At 34.5% G+C, this 19741-nt stretch overlaps 4 protein-coding genes across 5 annotated transcripts; 2 read left to right on the top strand and 2 right to left on the bottom strand.

Annotated features, from left to right (window-relative positions):
- Positions 1-628: 628 nt before the first annotated feature.
- On the top strand, positions 629-7690 carry LOC109057987 (calcium channel flower homolog). 2 transcript variants are annotated; one of them, XM_019075209.2, is made up of 6 exons: positions 629-814; positions 1034-1248; positions 4270-4342; positions 4433-4558; positions 5673-5780; positions 5873-7690. In XM_019075209.2, the coding sequence occupies exons 2-6, from the start codon at positions 1140-1142 to the stop codon at positions 5949-5951; spliced, it is 495 nt and encodes a 164-aa protein (XP_018930754.1). In that variant the 5' UTR covers positions 629-814; positions 1034-1139; the 3' UTR covers positions 5952-7690. The 2 variants fall into 2 exon arrangements, with proteins under 2 accessions (XP_018930754.1, XP_018930753.1); XM_019075208.2 differs by having other exon boundaries at positions 1021-1248.
- Positions 7691-8819: 1129 nt separating this feature from the next.
- Positions 8820-12975, bottom strand: LOC109057988 (RNA exonuclease 4-like). Its single transcript, XM_019075210.2, has 9 exons — positions 12698-12975; positions 12225-12456; positions 11803-12125; positions 10883-11035; positions 10608-10801; positions 9857-9945; positions 9589-9663; positions 9422-9496; positions 8820-9310 (listed from the first exon to the last, which is right to left on the bottom strand). Exons 2-9 carry the CDS (start codon positions 12432-12434, stop codon positions 9173-9175), a joined length of 1257 nt encoding a protein of 418 aa, XP_018930755.1. The 5' UTR covers positions 12435-12456; positions 12698-12975; the 3' UTR covers positions 8820-9172.
- A 779-nt stretch (positions 12976-13754) lies between these two features.
- On the bottom strand, positions 13755-14472 carry LOC109057989 (cytochrome b-c1 complex subunit 9-like). Its single transcript, XM_019075211.2, has 2 exons — positions 14296-14472; positions 13755-14059 (listed from the first exon to the last, which is right to left on the bottom strand). Exons 1-2 carry the CDS (start codon positions 14434-14436, stop codon positions 14009-14011), a joined length of 192 nt encoding a protein of 63 aa, XP_018930756.1. The 5' UTR covers positions 14437-14472; the 3' UTR covers positions 13755-14008.
- A 333-nt stretch (positions 14473-14805) lies between these two features.
- Positions 14806-19054, top strand: LOC109057990 (60S ribosomal protein L35). The gene is made up of 4 exons (XM_019075212.2): positions 14806-14951; positions 15466-15602; positions 17577-17658; positions 18851-19054. The coding sequence occupies exons 1-4, from the start codon at positions 14949-14951 to the stop codon at positions 18998-19000; spliced, it is 372 nt and encodes a 123-aa protein (XP_018930757.1). The 5' UTR covers positions 14806-14948; the 3' UTR covers positions 19001-19054.
- Positions 19055-19741: the final 687 nt, after the last annotated feature.

The following is a 19741-nucleotide window of genomic DNA, read 5'->3' as shown; positions in this document are numbered from 1 at the left end:
TAATTTATTTTAATATTTGATTTATTTACCTTAAACTTATTTAAATCTAATTACATATGATTATAATATAATTTTATTTAATTATAATTATATATTTTAATCTATTCATTTATTGTAATCAAATTATATATTATTTTTTAAATCTATTTATTTTAATCAAATTTAAGCATTTAAATACAAATTCTTATTTATTTATTTATTTTAACTTATTTCTTTATTATAAATTTTTTATTAATAAGACAACAATAACATTATACAACAGGATGGGTAGATTTGGGTATGTCCCTTTCCAAACAAGGACTGAAGTTGTATTTAAATACAATTTCAACGTCTGTTAATAAGAAAGCTATAAAAACATCTAGAACTTGTGCCATGTTTAAGATTTGTCCCTAACATACTTGTATCTTTATTTCTGTGCCCTCTTTTTTTTTGTCCATTTCTTAACTATTTTTATACTATATTGCTTTTTCTGTTATCTATCAATCCATAATGTAACTTGTATGTTTTGTACGTACTGTTTGTTTTGTACGTACTGTAATCTTCGTCTTTTATTATTGCAATAAAAAATGTTTTTCCCTGCGCAAATGCTGTTGCGTTTGACGCGCTTGACGCTCCATGTGCGCAATGACGCATTATTGGCTCCGCCCACAATGCGAAGCAGACAAGGGAACCTCCGAGACAAGAGGAGCAAAAGCTCTACTAAATTAAACTGACATTACACGGAGGATTATTTCACTCTGAGGACACCGATTCAGCGGCTCGTTTTGACTCGAGATTTTTTCAAGAAGACGAAATTCGACAGCGATTCTGAGAGGTTTGGATTATATTTTGATGTGTTGCTGCCTTCTGCCTCTATTACACCATAATAAGACCAGATAAATAACGCCACACCAGTGTCCTTTCAGCATTATTTTTATCCAGGACGATTTTAAAATAAATAAAAAAATTCGGTGATATTTCTGAATGCCGATTGTTTGATAACTTTATTGCAATTTGTTTTTATTGTGACATTACGATCAGCTGTACTTTCCAGCCATTGTCCTCGTCGGGGAAAAAGCGACGCCCTCAGGCCGCCGCTGGTACTGCAGGTGCCGGTGAGTTGTAAGGCACCGGGAGTCTGAATAATTTAACGGTGGAAAATGAGCTCGGAGGAGGCGGCAGCTCCAACTAAAACCAGCACAGATGACGATGGCATGTCCTGGTGGTACCGCTGGATCTGCAAACTGGCCGGTGTCTTGGGTGGCATATGTGAGTATCACACGTGATTGTGGCTGTCATATGGCTGTTTAATCAGCATTGTGTTTCCGCTTCCTGACAGACAGGTGTGTCCGTGTGTGATGCTATCTGAAACCTTTCCAACAAAGATACTGTCTTACACCCAACACAGTCAACATGTCATGTGCTGGACTTATATTGTTTTCACATCCTTGACTATAGCATATCAAAATAAGCAGAGATGATGTCAAGCTGTTCAGAGTGACATCACTTCCTTAGAGGCAAAGCTGTACAAGAGGGGTTTTCAATCTTTTAGATGCAAGGACCCCCAAATATGATCTGCTATGTGTGAGGGACCCCAATTTAAAAGGCAGCATTTTACATATAAAGATTCAATTTATACTGTGAAAAATTATTATAAATATGTGTGAAACATTATTAAAAAATTATATATAGTTCTGTTGTTAAATTTTTTTCTACTCACTATAGCGCTGTTAAATGTAGTATTAATTTATTTATTTAAATCAAATTATATATTATTTTTATTTTAATCTATTTATTTATTTTAATCTGACTTATAATTAAATTTAAATAATTGTTATTTTAATCTGTTTATTTATTTTAATTAAATTTTATATTATTTTATATTATTATTAATTTTATATTATTTTATTTTAATCTAATTATTTATTTTAATCAGTTTATACATTATTTTCATTTTAATCTATGTATTTAATTTACTCCAACTCATTTATTTAAATCAAAATAGATTTCATTTTTATTTTGATCTATTTGTTTATTTTAATAAAACATGTATATTTATTTATTTATTTATTTTATTTTTATTTTTTTAGACTGATTTTCTCAAAACTTTTCCCCAGAGCCCAGAAAACCCCTGCACGATATAATATAGGTAAACCATAATATTGATTATTATCAATCACAATATCATATAGACCAGCATATGCTCATCATTTTGTTTCACTCTGTCAATCAATACATTTGATCAGATCATTGCTTTCAACAAAGACATGTCTAATCAATCACACCTTTAAAAATAAAATAAATAAATAAATAAATATATAATTCTGTCATGGAGAATCAACACCTACAAATAAGTACCATAGTTATGGTTCCAGGATTATACCGTAGTATTCTTGGAGTACCGTGCAGATGTAGTGGTATATGAATATTATTCAGTATTATGTATTAAAGTGGGAAATGAGTTGATATATAGTGATTAAAGCACATTTAATCCATCATGTAGAGATAAATATGATGAGATTTGAGATGCTGGAGTGGTCTGTTTGAGCTCTTTTTGTAGACTGTCATGGTAACACAGGTGTCATAGCAACTGCAACTTTCTCTTCTCTTGCTCTTTTCTTTCTCATCCTTCTGTTCTGTTGTGTCTTTTGTCAGGGATCACCATGAGTTATGAATAACACAATATCTCTCTTTCTAGTGCAGGGGTTTTGTATATTTAGTTTCTTGATTATACTGTGAAAAATAAATACTATAAATGTATCTAAAATATTATTTGCACAATATCTAGTTTCTGTTAAGTAATATTAGAGTTTTTTTTTTTCTGTTTTTTTTTAATGTATTTTACATTGTTTTTCTACTCATTAGAGTACTGTTAGATTTATTATTTATTTACATATTCATGTTAATATTTTTTTTAATTTAAATCTTATTTTTATTATTTGTTTGTACAATTAAAAATAATATTTATATATATATATTAGATTAAAAGATATATGTGTGTATATATATATATATATATATATATATATATATATATATATATATATATATATATATATATATATATATTTATATTATTGTTATTATTATTATTATTTTTTTTTTTTTTTTTTTATTTATTTTTTTTAATAATGGATCAATCTAACAGTACTATAAACCTTTTTACAGAGCCCAGTTTGAAGCGGCTCCTCCGGTGGAAACACATCCTGTCTGTCTCTGACTGTATTCTGATATTGAGTGATTTAGCTGCAGGCGGATACACTTAATCACTTCTGTATTATTCTGTTCAGTATTATTCATAAGACACAAAGATTGAGCTTACACTAGATCTGAACACACACACTGTTGTACCAGCAGTACTCTCTCTCTCTCTCTTTTATTTTTTTGTGTGTGTGTTTGTGTGTGTGTGTGTGTGTGTGTGTGTGTGTGTGTGTGTCAGCTGGCATCAGTAGCTCTCTGTTCTCTTCTACATTTGCTGAGACACAGATGACAGAAGCAGCTGCTCATCAAACCTAACAAAAGCTTGCATTCCATCCAGTCAACCAGCTGCTTCTTCCCGTGGGTTTTTCAATGTTCAGTTTCTGAACAACAAGTATAACATGTTCCTGAAGCAGCCGTCAAATAAACGTACATGCTCAGGTCCTGACCTGAAGCCTCCATTAGAACCGGCAGAGTAATCTTTAGCATAAATCATGTAAAACAGGATGTAAAGGTTGATCCTGGCCACTATATTGTAATTGTTTAATCGTATTAGTAATATATATTTATATTTATATTTAAGATTTGAAGTTAATATTTCAAAAATTGTACAACACATTTGCATATCCATAGTTCTCTGACATTGATGATATTTATTAACGGTCACATGCCATGAAGGTAAACAAATAAAATATTTAATCTTTTTAATGTTGTATTGATTGTGTTTATTTAAAAATCTTTTTTTTTTAAATTTTAACTTTAAATCAAATTATATTTTTTATATTACTCTTATTTCAATAATTCACTTATTTATTTTGTTTAATTATATTTTTATTGTTGTTGTTTTAACACTGTTTTTCTTAATAAAAAATGTTTAAATAATTTTTTAAATTTTTTTTCATTATTAGCTTGGGAAATCCTGGGCTATAGGGCAAATATTTGGTTGATATTTGGTCATTTTGAGGTTTTCATAACAGTTACCGAAAAAAAAAAAACATTTTGATGTACCATTAATCACAATGTTTTTATTGTTTAGATGACAAATATAGAGGTTATTTTAAAAAACATAACACTTTTCTGTCTTTTTTCTAGCATGTGCATCAATGGGCGTCTGGAACTGCGTGACTGTGAATCCGTTAAACATCGCGGCTGGAGTCTGGATGGTGTAAGAAATGACATTTCAGTTCATTAATTCAGAGTTCTTTAATGTAGTATACAAGTCATTCAGAAGATGAACTCTCTCTTTTTCCCTCAGGTTGACGGCGTTTGTGTTGTTCCTGTGTGAGGTGCCCTTCTGCTGTCAGTTCGTTGAGTTTGCGAATGCTATAGCGGCGCGTGCGGACCGTCTGAAGCCCTGGCAGAAAGCTCTGTTTTACTGCGGGTGAGTGCCCTTCACTGGGTAGACAATGTTATTATGTAACTAAGACATATTTACTGTGAAACAAAAAGTGGTCTTTATCCAGGGGACACATGGCAACGCTGAAAGATAAATCATCCACTGAGCTGTTTTTGTCTTCTAGAATAAATTTGTACACAACAGGTGTAACTGTCTAAATGTCACTGCAACCCAATGATGTGTGTAAAATTATAAAATAAAAGCCTTATCCTATAATGACATCAGTAAATGTTAGTGTAATGATTAATAAATATTCAGTATTATATTAGTTTCTCTTAAGTTTCTATGAAGATACATTGTAGTTTTTCCACTCATTGTAGTCCTGTTTATATATTTATTGAAATATTTTTTATTTAAATCTGTTTTTGTTTACATTTATACACTGTTTTTCTCTAATCTTTTCCACTGACCCTCTAGACCCCAGTGAACAACACTATTACAGCGTTTATTAATCCAGTTAGTGTTCATTTCTGTTTATAGCCTACAAATACATTTTTACCTTTATAAGTTGCATAAACTAACATTAGTTAATGTATTGTGAACAAACATGAATTTGATATGAACTATAATATACACTTCAAAGGTTTGGGGTTGATAAGATTTTTTTAATGTAGACTCTTCTGCTCATCAATGCTGCATTTATTTAATCAGTCAGTAATATTGTGAAATATTATTACAATTCAAAATAACTGTTTTCTATTTGAATATATTATGAAATGTAAATTATTCCTGTGATCAAAGCTGAATTTACACCATCATTACTCCAGTCTTCAGTGTCTGAAATCATTCTAATATGCTGATTTGAAACACTTCTGATTATTATTATCAATGTTGAAATCAGTTGTGCTGCTTCATATTTTTGTGGAAACTGTGATACACTGTTTTCACGATTCTTTGATATTTAGAAAGTTTTACAGAACAGCATTTATTCGAAATCGAAACCATTTGTAACGTTATAAATATCTTTACCGTACTCTCTGAGCATTTTAATGGAGCCTTGCTTAATAAAATATTCATTTCTTAAAAATAAAAAAGAAATCCCCAAACCTTGAAACAGTAGTGTATTAATTATTGTAATGTGTTTTTTTTTCTCCTTCAGGATGGCGCTGTTTCCCGTCTTTCTGAGTTTTTCCATCACTACTCTGTTTGGTAACGCCATCGCTTTTGCTACAGGAGTGCTGTACGGACTCGCATCCCTTGGAAAGAAGTGAGGGCATTTTGAACAAAGCATTTCTTCACTGAGTAACCTTTCATTATACGTACGACATGATGGACGTTTGTGCTCTTTCTGTGTTTCAGAGGAGAGGTGAGCTACGCCCGATTGCAGCACCAAAAACAGGGCGACGAAGAGAAACTGACAGACACTTCAGTGCCCTGAAGCTCCTCTCTTCACCTCCTCTACCTCCGTTACGTCCTTTCCCTCTCTTTTTCCCTTCACGTAACTAGAGGTTTTACCTGTCACAGTTTGTTGGGATGTATTTAAGCTAACCTTTGACCTCTGACAGCGTGAGTCAGTCAGCACCAATCAGTTCTCTGGTTGTTTGTGTAGGATTTATTTAATAAAATAGGTTTTAAGTGAATTGTTTCAATTGCGCTCTCATGCACATTTAAGTATTTATTTTATTTCATCCTTCTTTATAAAAACTGACGTATTTTATGTTTCACTTTACAAAACCCGAAGCTGGGGTGCAAATTAACTTCAGCTACTCGACACCAGCGCAGGGAACTGGAATTTTTGGCCATTGGGATTTTCTCCCAGAATTCTTTCTTCTGAAACATTTGTGACAAGTAAATCTTTTAAAAGAACAAACAAACTTGTGTTTTAATGTGTGGGCATGGTTAAAAAAAAAAGAAAAGAAACGTGTTTCATTGATTTCACGGCCTCTGCAGGGATTAAAACAAAGTGTTTTTGTGTGTTTTTGTACCTCTAACAGGCCTTTACCCAGAATCCTTTGCTGCAGCATGTTTGGTGTTCATAAGAAACGCTGGAATGTAATTTTGCTATGCGCTGCTCTAAAATCTCACAGTCACTTTCTTTATTTGATATCTGGTGAAAGAGTGTCTTTGAGAGTCTGATCTGCGCTCGTTAATCAGGTTGGATGCCATGTCGAATTTAACACGGATGAAAACGAGGCTGTGAGGGACAGACTTTTACACTCTTTACAACAGCAAGCACTGTATAAAAGTCCTAAATCATCAATATTTAATCAGCGGAACAAAGTAAATCTACTGAACGCTGTACTTCAGTCCCTCACAGCCTCATTTTCATTCCTGTCAGAAATGAAATATGACGCTGCCCTGACTGAAGTCTGTTTAAAAGCTCGTGTGAGTGTTTTTCTGATTGATGAGGTGCATTTCAAGCGGTTTAACGTTAGCTTCCGTCTTCAGGAACTTGTGTGTGTTTCTGTCTTTCCTCTCAAGCCACGCGTCTCTCGCTGCACTGAAGAAGGGCTTCTTTTCTGGAATAAAAGTGACGTGTTTGCTTGTTTCTGCATCTTTCTGAGCCAGTCTCAGCACTGAGTGCTGGTATGAAAGCCAAAGGTACAAACTACAAGATAAAAGAACTAGAGTGTCGAGGTCAGAGGTCATGTTCTTACCTTAGTGTTTACACTGTTACTGCCTTTTGTCTTTAAAGGGTGAATTTCATTAAATCTGTCAAGTACGTCTGGATCATATTTCACCCATAAATCCTTTTTTTTTTCATGACAATTAAGCACATTTATTTCAGTTTAAATACAACAATTGTACTACAGGAATAAAACTATGAGAATTTAAATAAATCATGGTTGGAATGTTAAAATCATTTGCTTAATTGTCATTACGCTGAAATGCAGAAATGAAAATGCATTTTCAAAATGTAAAATAAACATGAATTTTTTCTTTTGGTTTTAGGGTGAAATGTATGGAAGCCCGTTTCCACTACAGAATGAAAAGATAAAAAGGGTAATTGCTTTTTTTTTTCTCACAATTCGGAGTTCAGACTTTTTTGCGGGTCAGAATTGTAAGAATTGCGAGGTATAAACTTGCAATTATGAGAAAAAAGTCACAATTATGAGATATAAAACTCAGTTGTGAGATATAAGTCACAATTGCCTTTACCATTTTTTATTCTGTGGCGAAAAAACAAACAAAAAAAAATTGTGAGACATTTTTTTTTTTTTCAGCATTTTCAAAAATATTTTAAAAAAAGGCTAAATTGTGAGAAAAACAAGTCTCATGGCAGAACCGGGTTTCCATATAAATGTGATCTGAGCGTGTTTGTGAGATTCATCCTTTTAGATGCTCACATGCTTTTATAACATACTTTCACTAAACGTTTCACAAATTTTAAAGTGTAAGACAAAACTTTGCATGAATGTTCAGCAGGTAAAATGATTTCCGATAACACATCTGAGGCTCGTTGACTAATTCAAACAATACTTCACCAGCACACAAACCAACTCAAATCTCTTGTCCACCTAGACGTGTTGTAGAATTAACTATTATTTATCGTTAACTAATTAAAGCAAAGCTGGAACTCTAGTTTTGTCATCTCCTGAATGTGAAAACATAACTAACACTAATGTATCTCACAAACACAACATTACTGGCTGAAAAAAGGTTCGATATTTTGAAAACTGTTCGGCACAACCTAAACTTGATTGTCTCTAGCTGTGTAGCAGTGATCGTGTCCCTCTGTGTATTTGTGTTGGATCAGTGACGTGTAACTAACTGACTTTGCAATGATGTGTAAACACTGTTTTTTCTGTTTTTTCATGAGCTAAATAAAGACATTTGTCTCTGACCTCCTTGCTTGCTTGTTCTGTGTTACAGTTTCTAACATCCAATATCTAAACTATGATTTATCTATTACTTAAAAAATGACATTTTTAACGTTGTTCACGTCTATGATCTGGCGATCTTAATATGCTTAAATATTCCAATTCATAAATCAACACCATATCTAGAAGCCAAATTGTGGGGTGGGGCTTTTCATATCATTAGCATATCAATAGAACATGCTTTGTGTAAGATTAGCAAAACATTATCAGCTGTTTGACAACAGCTAATGATCATTGAGTTGCTGGGGGCGTGGCTAATTTGAATATTAATAAATCAGAGTATACTAAATAAGGCAAGGGAGTGGAATTACAAGTTTAAATGTCATTTTGATTATCAAAGAGTTATAATGAATAAAGTGGACTTTTAGTGGGATTTTAAGATTTCAGTATAGTTATTAAAGAAAATAAATCAACACACTGTGCCATCAAGTATGAGGTCTTTAATATCAGTTCAGACTGAAAAGTATGGAAAGTCTCCAGTAACAGTTACATCTGTCATGTAATTTTAAACAGAATTGGAAATGAACATTTAAATGACTTGGTATAAAAAGGGTTCAATAATACAGTTATTATTTATTGATATTATTCTGAAAGGTGTGATGGTCTCATCCCTCAAATAACAGAAGTAGGGACTTGAGATCGAAGTACAAACTGAGAGACATTCAGACCGGAGTATTAAACACAGGTCATCATAAGGTATTACTCCAGAACAAACCACGTCAGTAAAATAGTTCCCTGCTCGATCAGTTGCGATGAGTTTTCACTGGCTGATCTGAGTTTATTTGCTCTGGTTTTTAGGAGCTTTGGGTTTTCGGGGACTCTTCTGAAATTTACCCACCCGGGCAGCTTTAAGCTCCGCCTCCCACTGCTTCTTCACCAGAGTGTACAACCTCATAGTGGCCTGTGCGTCCTGAACCTATGATGCACACACAACATTAAACTGATCAAAAGTGACAGCAACCACATTTATGTTACAAAAGATGTAGATTTATTTTTCATGTGTCTTGGATGTTGATGAGAGACTTACAGATGAATGTTCACCCTGCTGGACTTTCACATTGAGAATCTCTTTGCATAAAACCCGCAATGCAGGACGTGCGCTCTGAGGACAGAAATTGACAATTAAGATGACTTGAATCCACTAGCTGCATATTTACTTATTAATAATAATATTTATCAGATTCCCCATAATACCTTTACTCTCTGCCTAAATGGTTTGTATTTCTGTGTGTCTCTGATCATTTTCTTGGGATGATCCAGCAGCAAAATCTATGAACAAGACAGAGATGTTTAAATGAATCTGACACCGGTTAAAGAAATATCTCATCATTACTCGCGCTCATGCCATTCCAATCCCGTATGCTGTTATAGAGCTTCGTTTGGTGCTTTTCTGGTGTTTGGGTTCCACAGAAAAGCATACAGGTTTGGAACAATATGAGCGTTTTTGTTGTGTGTACTGTACCTTTAAGTCATTGTGAATGGCGTGTCCCACTAATATTCTTCCTTCCAGAATCTGAGCCACCTCTTTCTGGACTGTCTTGATGTCCTCACCTGTCAATCACAGGAAGAACAATAAATAATCTCAAACATACAGAAGCCTGTTTCCACCACAGAATAAAAAATCTCATGTATATAGAAGGAAGTTTAATAAATAATCTCATACATACAGAAGCCCGTTTCAAAAGGTAATTGTGACTTTTCACAATTGTGTCACAATCTCTCATTTTTCTCAGAATTCTGATTTTAAGGAATCAGTCAAACACTGAACAATGTACAGTCAGAATGTTGTCAAACACATAATTTTAAGAAAAATTAAAAATTGCATGTTTTTAACTAAAATTGAGAGATATACATTTAAAATTGTGAGAAATAGTTAGAATTGTGTTATAAACACGCAATTCTGAGAGAAAAAAAGTCAGAATTGCAAAATGTTAAATAAATTCAGTATAGTGAGAAACAGTCTGAATTGTGTTATAAACACGCAATTCCGTGGAAAAAATATTAAAAAGTTCTGATATTCACTCAAACTTGCAAGATGCAAATTCTAAATTACATGAAATACAGCCAAAATTGTGTTGCAAATGCCAAAATGTCGAGATATTTACTCAAAATTGCGAGAAATACTTTCTTACTCCATTCTTAATCCATGCAAACAATTATTTCATCAAATATACTGTATTTTTCAATTGCAATAGACTATGAGGGGTCCTGACCGTTTTCGATGTCCGCCGGTCTGATGCCGCTAACAGCCGTCCGGTAGTCCGTAACCTTTTCCGTGGGTTTGACGTATTTATCATAGATGCACTTCCCAAAGTGGTTGACGATGGAGACTCGTGCTGGAATGCTGTCCTCGCCGTCACACCCGACGCCCACCATCTCGCAGTCCATAGCAACAGCACGGGTCAATCTGAAATCACCATGACAACAAGAGCCATCGGTTGACATCCTTCAAAAGCGATGAGTACCCAGAGAGCTGCAGGTGTCTCACCCCTCAAACGCGTGCTCTTTCACCAGCACACTCTCTGTGACTTCTGCACTGGACTTCAGCATTCCGCTGCGCTTCCGTACGATGTCTGCAGCCTCGGGCCCCAAGGCGGCCTCGATGTCATCAGGGTCCACATCATCAAACCAGATATCAGGCCTAAGACGAAACGGTGTGTTAAAAGAAGACATTATATAAGCTTGTTTCCATAGAACATAAAAAATTATAATTGACTCTTAATCTCACATTTCAGACTTTATGTTCTTCATAACTCCCAATTCTGACTTTTTGCACAGAATTCTGAGTTTAAACTCATCACAAAAATGTATTTTGAAAGAATTGAAATAAATAAATCTAAAACAACAGTACTATAGCGAGAAGAAAATGTAACATAAGAAAAATATTTTATACATTACAATATTACTGTTTCACAGTATAAATTGAGTCTTTATATTTATGAAAAAAAAAAAATATTATGAAATTTAAATTTTCGCATGGGAGTCCCTCACATCAAATTTGGAAGTTTAAAAGTTTGAAAATTTTTATTTTACGACCAGTTTATGTCTCGAAATTTTAACTTTTTTTCTCAAAATTCTGAGTTTGTCTTGCAATTTTTACTTTTTTTTCTCTCAGAATTCTGAGTGCATATTTTGCAATTTAGACCTTTTTTCCTCTCAAAATTAAAATGTTTACATCGTGCATTTTTGACTTTTATTTCTATGAATTTTGAGTTTGCAATTATTTTTTTTCATGGAAGTAAAAAATGTAATTGCAATTTTTTCTCTCACAATTCTGACGTTTTTCTTGCAATTGAGATTTTATATCTCACAATTCTGAAAAAAAGCCTGAGTTGTAAGATATGACCTTTAAAATGTAATTTTTTTTATTGCACTGCGGAAACAAGTTTCCACAGGACTTCCACATACTCTGCAGTTTTCATCTCCACCTCCTCAACCTTCTTCTTTTTGTTCATCGGTTTCTCTTTTTCCTCCCTTCTTTTCCTTTTCTCTGCTTTGAACTGTTTGTGTCCCTTTGAGTCTTTTCCATTCTGTTGGAATCCATCTTTTCCTGCTCTTCCAGGTGTCTCAGAAGCAGGTCTGACAGTCCGTGCAGGTTTTCTGAAGGGTTTATCTGGTTTATGAGAGTCTTTGGAAACTGACGGCGTCGTCTGAAGCTGCTTTCCTTTAGCGTTTGCATCTTTCGTCTGTTTTGTGTCTTCATCCTTCTTTTCAGGATTTGCAGCAATAATCTACACAAACACACACACACACCAAATGTAAAAACAGCTAACATGCATTTCCCATTCAGAATTCAATATGATTTTATCATGTTAAATAATTGCTCTTACCTGGAGTAACGTCTTCCAGTTGCACGAATACTCTTCAGCTTTTGTGGGGGGTATAATACTTGGCTTCACAGTTTTTGGTTTGCTCTTCTTATTTGTGACTGTTGTTGTGTCGTAGAAGAACGTCTTTTTATTGCTATCATGTTTCTTTTTCTTCTTCTGATCATTAGTCTGAACACTTTCAGCATGATTCTTCAGTTTGACTTTAGACATCCTAAGGTTTTACTTAAGTAACCTAATGAACAATAAAAAAAAACTAAGATGTTGTTCAGCTTTTCTGTTACTAACGTTACATGAATTTCACCAGATGTTTACATGTTATACTGAAGCTTTCTAGCGTTGTGGAAGACCTATGACATGCATAGTAACGCGGAAAATAGTAAATATATATATATGGAAAATGTATCTATATCTATCAGCCTGTGAGAATATATTTCTTTAAAAGCATTTAACAGTAATAATGGTAAAGGCACTACCTATAACTGCACCATGAGACGACCATGCTGATGGAACTTCTGGTCGTGTGCTACACCAATAGGCTCCGTGCAGGAACTGTGTGCGCATGCACGTTCCGCTCTGTATTTTGATGGAGATCCCTAATGGCCCGCAAGTTAGTGCTGGGGGTCCGTGCAAAACTGTGTAAAATGTGGTTTTACTTGTCTGTGCACTGAAAGACGCTCAGTACCGCTTACCTTTTCAATCACATTCAAAGATATGAGATCATAACTTACTCCGAGGTCCCTAAATGAGCTTTTTAAACCTCACTATGTGTAAAATGCAGCAATTTTCACTGTCAACACAGTGACACAGAGAAGTGTTTGAGCAAATAGTGACATTAAGAAGTGCTCTAGTAACACCAAGTGGTCGGTCCATCTTAAAACTGCCCACCTTCTCACATTTTACGAGGCACATTGCAAACAAACTTTGGCTCTTCAATCTTTAAACTGACGGATCGGTGAGACTTCAAGAACATTACAGTGCTGCCCACGTCTCTCAGTTACTCTAGGTCTGCAAGAAAGCAAGCTAATGCACTTCAGTGACTTTTTCAGTTGTTCGTGCAATACTTCTCAACCAAAGGGGCCTCAAGATTAATCAAAAGTACTTAATAACAATAATTTTAAAAAACGGCATATGCATATATACACATAAAAAAATCAAAATGTATACTGAAATGCATTTCCTAATACAACAATATAAAAATATTTCACCCTGCGATAACATTTTTAACTGAATAACATTCTTTTAACTTCCACAATATCACAAAAAGGATATATATATACACACATACATATTATATATATATATATATATATATATATATATATATATATATATATATATATATATAAAGTAGTTATTTTAATAGAGAAATATATCCCTATTTCTGTTAATAAACACAGTTTGAAAATGCTCAGTTTCAGCAGAAATACTAGAAATACAAATTTAGCGCTCATATGTGGTGGCGTACAGAAAATAACTAAAACTCAAATGTCTTCTGGCATTGCACACAAAAGAACCACCATATTTCAAAGATTCTGGGTCACTGGGTTTATTCACACAGAATTAAGTTTGCAACACACTTACAAATGGTGAAGAATGTGACATATCGCACAATAACAAGTGGTCACGTGACATTTTATCAGGGTTCTGTAATAAGTCTCTGTCTGTGTCCCCAGGACAGTCCGGCTGGAAGATGAAACACGGCGGCTACAGGACACTGGAAAAGCCAGAGGACCATCGGACAGGGTCACATCAGGAAGCGGGATGATGCTCCACAAGCTGCATCATTATTCTTCATCCTTCTGTTCATAATTGTGTTTGATGTGTTTCCAGAGTTTCTACAAAAAGAAAATAAACAACTGAATGACAGCACACAGGGTGAGCAAAACACACTCAGATTGTACAGTCACACTCCAGATAAAAATTAATTAGCATTACAGTGTAATGGCATTAAATATGTCCTATATTTTCATCCCTGTGAATATTTAGTTGTAGTTAGCATGCAGGCTAATCAAGGTCAGTTTACCGGCGGGTCATGAGGAAATCTACCGAAATCAGTCGAAATATAACTTACCCCCTTATTAATGTTGTCAAACACCGCTTCTCCAGCCTGATCAAACACCCTCTCGAACACCACGGCTCCCACCATGATGGTTATAGCGAAAGTTGACGTTCTTCTGAAGAGCAGATTGTAGACACTTCTTGCGAGCGCCATGATGCTCAACGGATTCTTCCGGAAGAGTGGGCGGAGCGATGAGCTGTCAATCAAATCCCTCGACCAACGACGCTTTCCCATTAAAATATTTATTTAAGAGAAATACATTTTAAAGCAAAGCGAATACATTTTAAATGTATTTATTTGTATGTTTATTTTATTTTTATATATTTACAAATATTTTTATTTGTATATATATATTTTTTTTACGAAAACGTAAACATATTATTATCTCGTCTAATAAACAGAATGGTTTGTAACAGAAATCTGACATTGGGAATTAGTTATATTCCCTGTGTCTTCTATATTATTTACTATTTTACTTCTAAATTGTCAACATTTGAGATAATAATGTAGTTGTTTTATTAATTATGGTTATTAGCCACCCCCTTTTAGAAGCGAATGGAATATTCCTGGACCCCCTCCCGCAGCCTTTTAGTTTGCTCCGTCAGCCGGTAGATTTTCCCACGTGACCGCTGCGACTTCCTTTCTTGTGGCAGCCATCGAGAGAAATGGTGAGGATTTTAGCGAAACCGAACAATCTGAATCAATCCTGTCCGTTATAAATGTTTAACAACCCCGAGAGAGAGTTTAAAGTACTCCTCGAGCCGTGCGCTAGAGTTTGAGCACGGTATTTGAAATGATGATGTTGTAATAAAGTGAAGTTTGAGTGAAGAAGCGAAGTCCAGCAGTGCTCTGTAGCCTGTTAGCGGAGCGGACAGCTTACAGTTATGAATTAAGTTAATACATGAAGTTAATATTATGAATTTGCTTTTGGATATTGTGACTTTCAGCCGTCGAACAGAAGTGACGGTTGGTTATCACCTGTTTAAACGAGTTTGATTGACGTGCGTTTCCAAAACATCAGAAACTTGATATTTGTGGACAATTCTGAAGAAACCCAAAAGTAAACAACTAGGTTTTTGATCGTTGTGCACAGTTACAGTGGTCTCTTGTAATTGTTATCTCTTATTAATACAGAAATGGTTTGATGTGAGTAAATGCTAATGATTAATGTGTGTTTTGTAGGCAAAGATCAAGGCCAGAGACCTGCGGGGAAAGAAGAAGGAGGAGCTGCTGAAACAGCTGGACGATCTGAAGGTGGAGCTTTCCCAGCTCCGCGTTGCCAAGGTTACCGGCGGAGCAGCATCCAAACTCTCCAAGATGTGAGTGATGGGATGGAGTCGGTTGTGTCTCGATCAGCTCACTAGTTCAGTAGTCAGTGCACTGGAATGTTCACTCCCTGAAAAAGCCCACAATGCATTGAAAAAACTAAGCAGCATCGGCGCTCACTACGCTCCCTTATCAGATATTGTCTCACATTTCTGAAGCGCAAAAAAAACTACAACCCAACATCGATAAATATGACACGTGATGGACGATTTAAACAAACCGTTTTTTTTTTTTTTTTTTTTTTTTGTATTTCAGCATAAACCCGCATCGCTAGAATGGTAATGATCACATCTACTTAACATTTATAATTAAAATTCGAATGAAATGTTTTAAGAACGATTTAATTAAGGAGAATAAAAACAGAGATTGGTCGTGCTTGTTGCTGATTATTACCAGCAGTGGCATATTGCGTTGAGTAATCACTGTCCCAGTGTGCAGGGAACTTACTAGTGACCAGATTTGTGTACGTGATGTACTGATTCACGAGCTCGGGAGCTGATTGAGACGCACCCTTCGCCGGTTTACCAAAGAACAGCATTATTAGAGATGTGTAGTGTATAGGAAGAACAATGAACTGGGATTCAATGCCAACTTTAGTGTGATGGGAACAAGTGTGTATTTTGGTTCTTTAGTGTATTCTGATCCAAGGATGTGCAGTATACACACATCATTCACATTCTGCTGGTTGTAAAAAGGTCTTAAAGTCTTAATCCACCCCTCTACAAGTTAATTTCCATGTGTTTCCATTAGGGATGGCTCAATACCATAATTTTGGCTTCGGTACGATACCAGAAAGTAATACCTCGGTATCGATACCATAGGTGGCAAATAACCAGCCTCAAAAAATAAGTGAACTGAAAACTAAAAATAATAAAAATGGAGGATAATAAAAGTGAATTATCATCATTTATAGTATTTAATAATCTTGGTTAATGTTAGGTATGTGTTTAGTAATGTTTACACACTAAACATGTATTAGTAGTCTACATTTATCTTTTATTAATAATCATTGACCTAGATATATGTGCTGTAATGCTGTTGATGGGTTATAACAAATTTTTTTTTTCAAGTGTTAATCTAACAGTCAAAGTAATATTCAAAATCACGTTATTCTCTCTCCCTCAATGTTTTTTAGATTTCAGACTCAGCTAGGCAAGAAAAAGCTTTAAATATAAATCTTTCTCTCTCGGCTGCTTCATGTTAGCGGTCAACAATGTGGCAGAAACATTCCCTTCATATTATTGATACTAGAATATATAACACAAAAACTGCCAAAATGTGACTAAAATGTCACTGGTTAGCGTCACATGTTTGAGCTTTCGTGTTTACAAATGTTGTGCGTTGATCAGTTGAGAACAAAGTTCAAATTAAGTCTGAATTTATGAATGATGCACTAACCTGTCGATCTCTTAATTCTCGGAATAGATCAGGATGAGCACACAATTGAGCAAGTTAGCAAGACATGATGTGCTGAATCCTGTGGTCAGTTCGTTCACCTTTATCATCTGTTTTGTATGTGAAGTAATGCCATATTTCACTTCTACTGCTCTCTGGATTTATTAGTTGCGGGCGCGTTAATAGAGTTTCATCTGTTTGATCCATGGCGTTGTTCTTCAGGTTTACCGGTTTGCATCAGTTTGGGAAGCACTGCCACCTACATGTCAGAACAGCAGCGCATGACATACCGAATTGAGCAAAATTATGATATTGTACCGTTTGAAATATAATAGATACCGGTATTTTTCCAGTACCGGTATACCACACATCCCTAGTTTCCATGTTCATGTTCCATGTCTTTTAAGTCTATTTTCACCTGCAGAAACCCTGTGTCTATTACATACATTGAAAATATGTTTTTAAATGATTTGCGGCCTCGTTTCTTTTGCGTTTCGGTCAAAAATGTTGTTTTGGAATGAACTGAAGATGTTGAAGAATTAAATGAAAATGATTGTTTCCTCTCTTTTCAGCTGCGTTGTCCGCAAGTCCATCGCCAGAGTCCTCACAGTTATCAACCAGACACAGAAGGAGAATCTGAGGAAGTTTTACAAGGTCAGTTTAATGCCACTGAGCACTTAAATGCACACATGCTACGATCTTTTGCTACAGGTAACACCTTGAAGACTTTTTTTTTTAGATGAGGTCAAATTTAAAGAGAAAGTGAAAGCCTGTTCAGATGATCTTGACAGCAGAATGGTCTTTCAGACAGATACATTTAGATGATGCTTGATAAACAGCGGTGTTTGTGATTTTAATGGCCATTAGTTTGATGTTACAGTCATTATAGTGTTCAGATGAGCTGATTTATGAGACAAATTAGAGCGTCCGTTTAGACTCCAGCAAGACGATCACCCAGCACTCCTCCTGCTGAAGTGGAGCTAGTGTGAATATTCTCTTGCTAAAGAAATATGACGGTTCACGGCAGAGTCTTTAAATGACACTCATCTGCTGTGAGCAGCCGACAGAGCCTTTATATTCATTTAATGAACTTCAGCTGTAGTCCTACTCAAAAAGACAGTTTACTAGAGAACCCAGTTACTGTCTTTGAAATTTAAAACCTAGTCTCATATGTGTATGCGTGTGTGTGAGATATATAATTTTTTTTAAGAAACACTCAATGCAGCATTAACTATATTTCTGAAATGTATGTCAAGGTTAATATAATACAAATAATGTTATACATTTTTAAATACAAATATAAAAACCGATCTAAACATGGTTTAAAAAAAATAGAAATATGCACTATAAATAAGTGTAATTAGTTTTATAGATTTAGATTTGTTAACTGTCTGTAAAAAGGTCCATGTACTAGTTTTTTTTTAAGATTATTTTTTTTTTTTTTTTTTATAGTTTTATATTTGTTTTTTTTTTCCCCTCAGAAATTCAACAATTTGAGAACAACAACAGTATACAAGTGCTATGACAAGTCTCAGTTAGTCTAGTACAGAACACGTAGCCAGGGTTTTTTTTTTTTTTTTTTTTTTTTTTTTTTTGAATATGATAGACAAGAAAAAGAAAAGGTAGTACTAGTATTAGTTGGTTTGCAGGCAGCTTTTAGATTTTGTTAAAAATGAGTAAAGACTCAGCTGTTCGAATTGAGATCGGGAGGTCATTCCACCAGCTGGGTGCAGTCCATTTAATGAATGTTCAGTCTGATCAGTATCCACACTTCCTGTTCTCCTCCAGCTGCTGCTTGTAATGTCCGTCTAGTAGATTCTAACAGTCCTGCTCTCTTCTTGTTCAGGGGAAGAAGTACAAGCCTTTGGACCTGAGGCCCAAGAAGACTCGTGCCATCCGTCGTCAGCTGACAAAACATGAGCAGAACCTGATGACCAAGAAGATGCAGAGGAAGTCCCGCCTCTACTCCATCCGCAAATTCGCCGTCAAGGCTTGAGAGGCTGTACTGTTGTTTATCACTGAAAAAATAAACACCCCGCCGTGGAATTAAGACGCCCGAGTCTGTGTGTCTCTGAAGCAGGAATAGGGTTTTTTGGGAAATATGATGGAAGTGATGATTGCACCTGGAACTTGTGTTTTTGACATTAGTTGGAACTGGGATGGTTTTTTTTTTTTACTGTAAATCTCTGCATTACAGCTTTGAAAATGTTAGATTTGAGTTATTTACGCAAGAGTGAAACTAAAACATTTAAGAACCTTTAAAAAAAAATCTAAAACAATATTTTAGTTAACTTTTTTTCAAGTATTTGTCTATGGTTATTAATCAAAAGATTCTATGTCACTCATACAAACTAAATTTGAATTGGTGCATTTGATTTAATAAGACGTATGCAGATAATCTTACAAATCCTTCAAATATTTTTATTTCAAGTTTGGCAATCCTAATTACGTGTTGAAGTTATTTTGATTGTGGGGAAAAAAAGGGTTGCAATATGCTTTTTGCATGATGGAAAACAATTTTACATACTCTTAAAAATCCTAAATTTTATTTAAATTAAATCTGGCTTCTTTTTTTTTTAAAGGTTTATACATTGTTTTTAATTTAAATCTAAACTTTTAAAATACTTTCCAGATATTAAGTTATCTCTCACTTTAGAACAGTAACATGATAAAATCTATATATATATATATATATATATATATATATATATATATAAAAAGAGCAACACGTAATGGT

This window comes from Cyprinus carpio, chromosome A21 (genome assembly GCF_018340385.1).
Source record: "Cyprinus carpio isolate SPL01 chromosome A21, ASM1834038v1, whole genome shotgun sequence".
In the NCBI taxonomy this organism is placed as follows: domain Eukaryota; kingdom Metazoa; phylum Chordata; class Actinopteri; order Cypriniformes; family Cyprinidae; genus Cyprinus; species Cyprinus carpio.
This window is presented reverse-complemented; position numbering and strand designations above follow the sequence as displayed.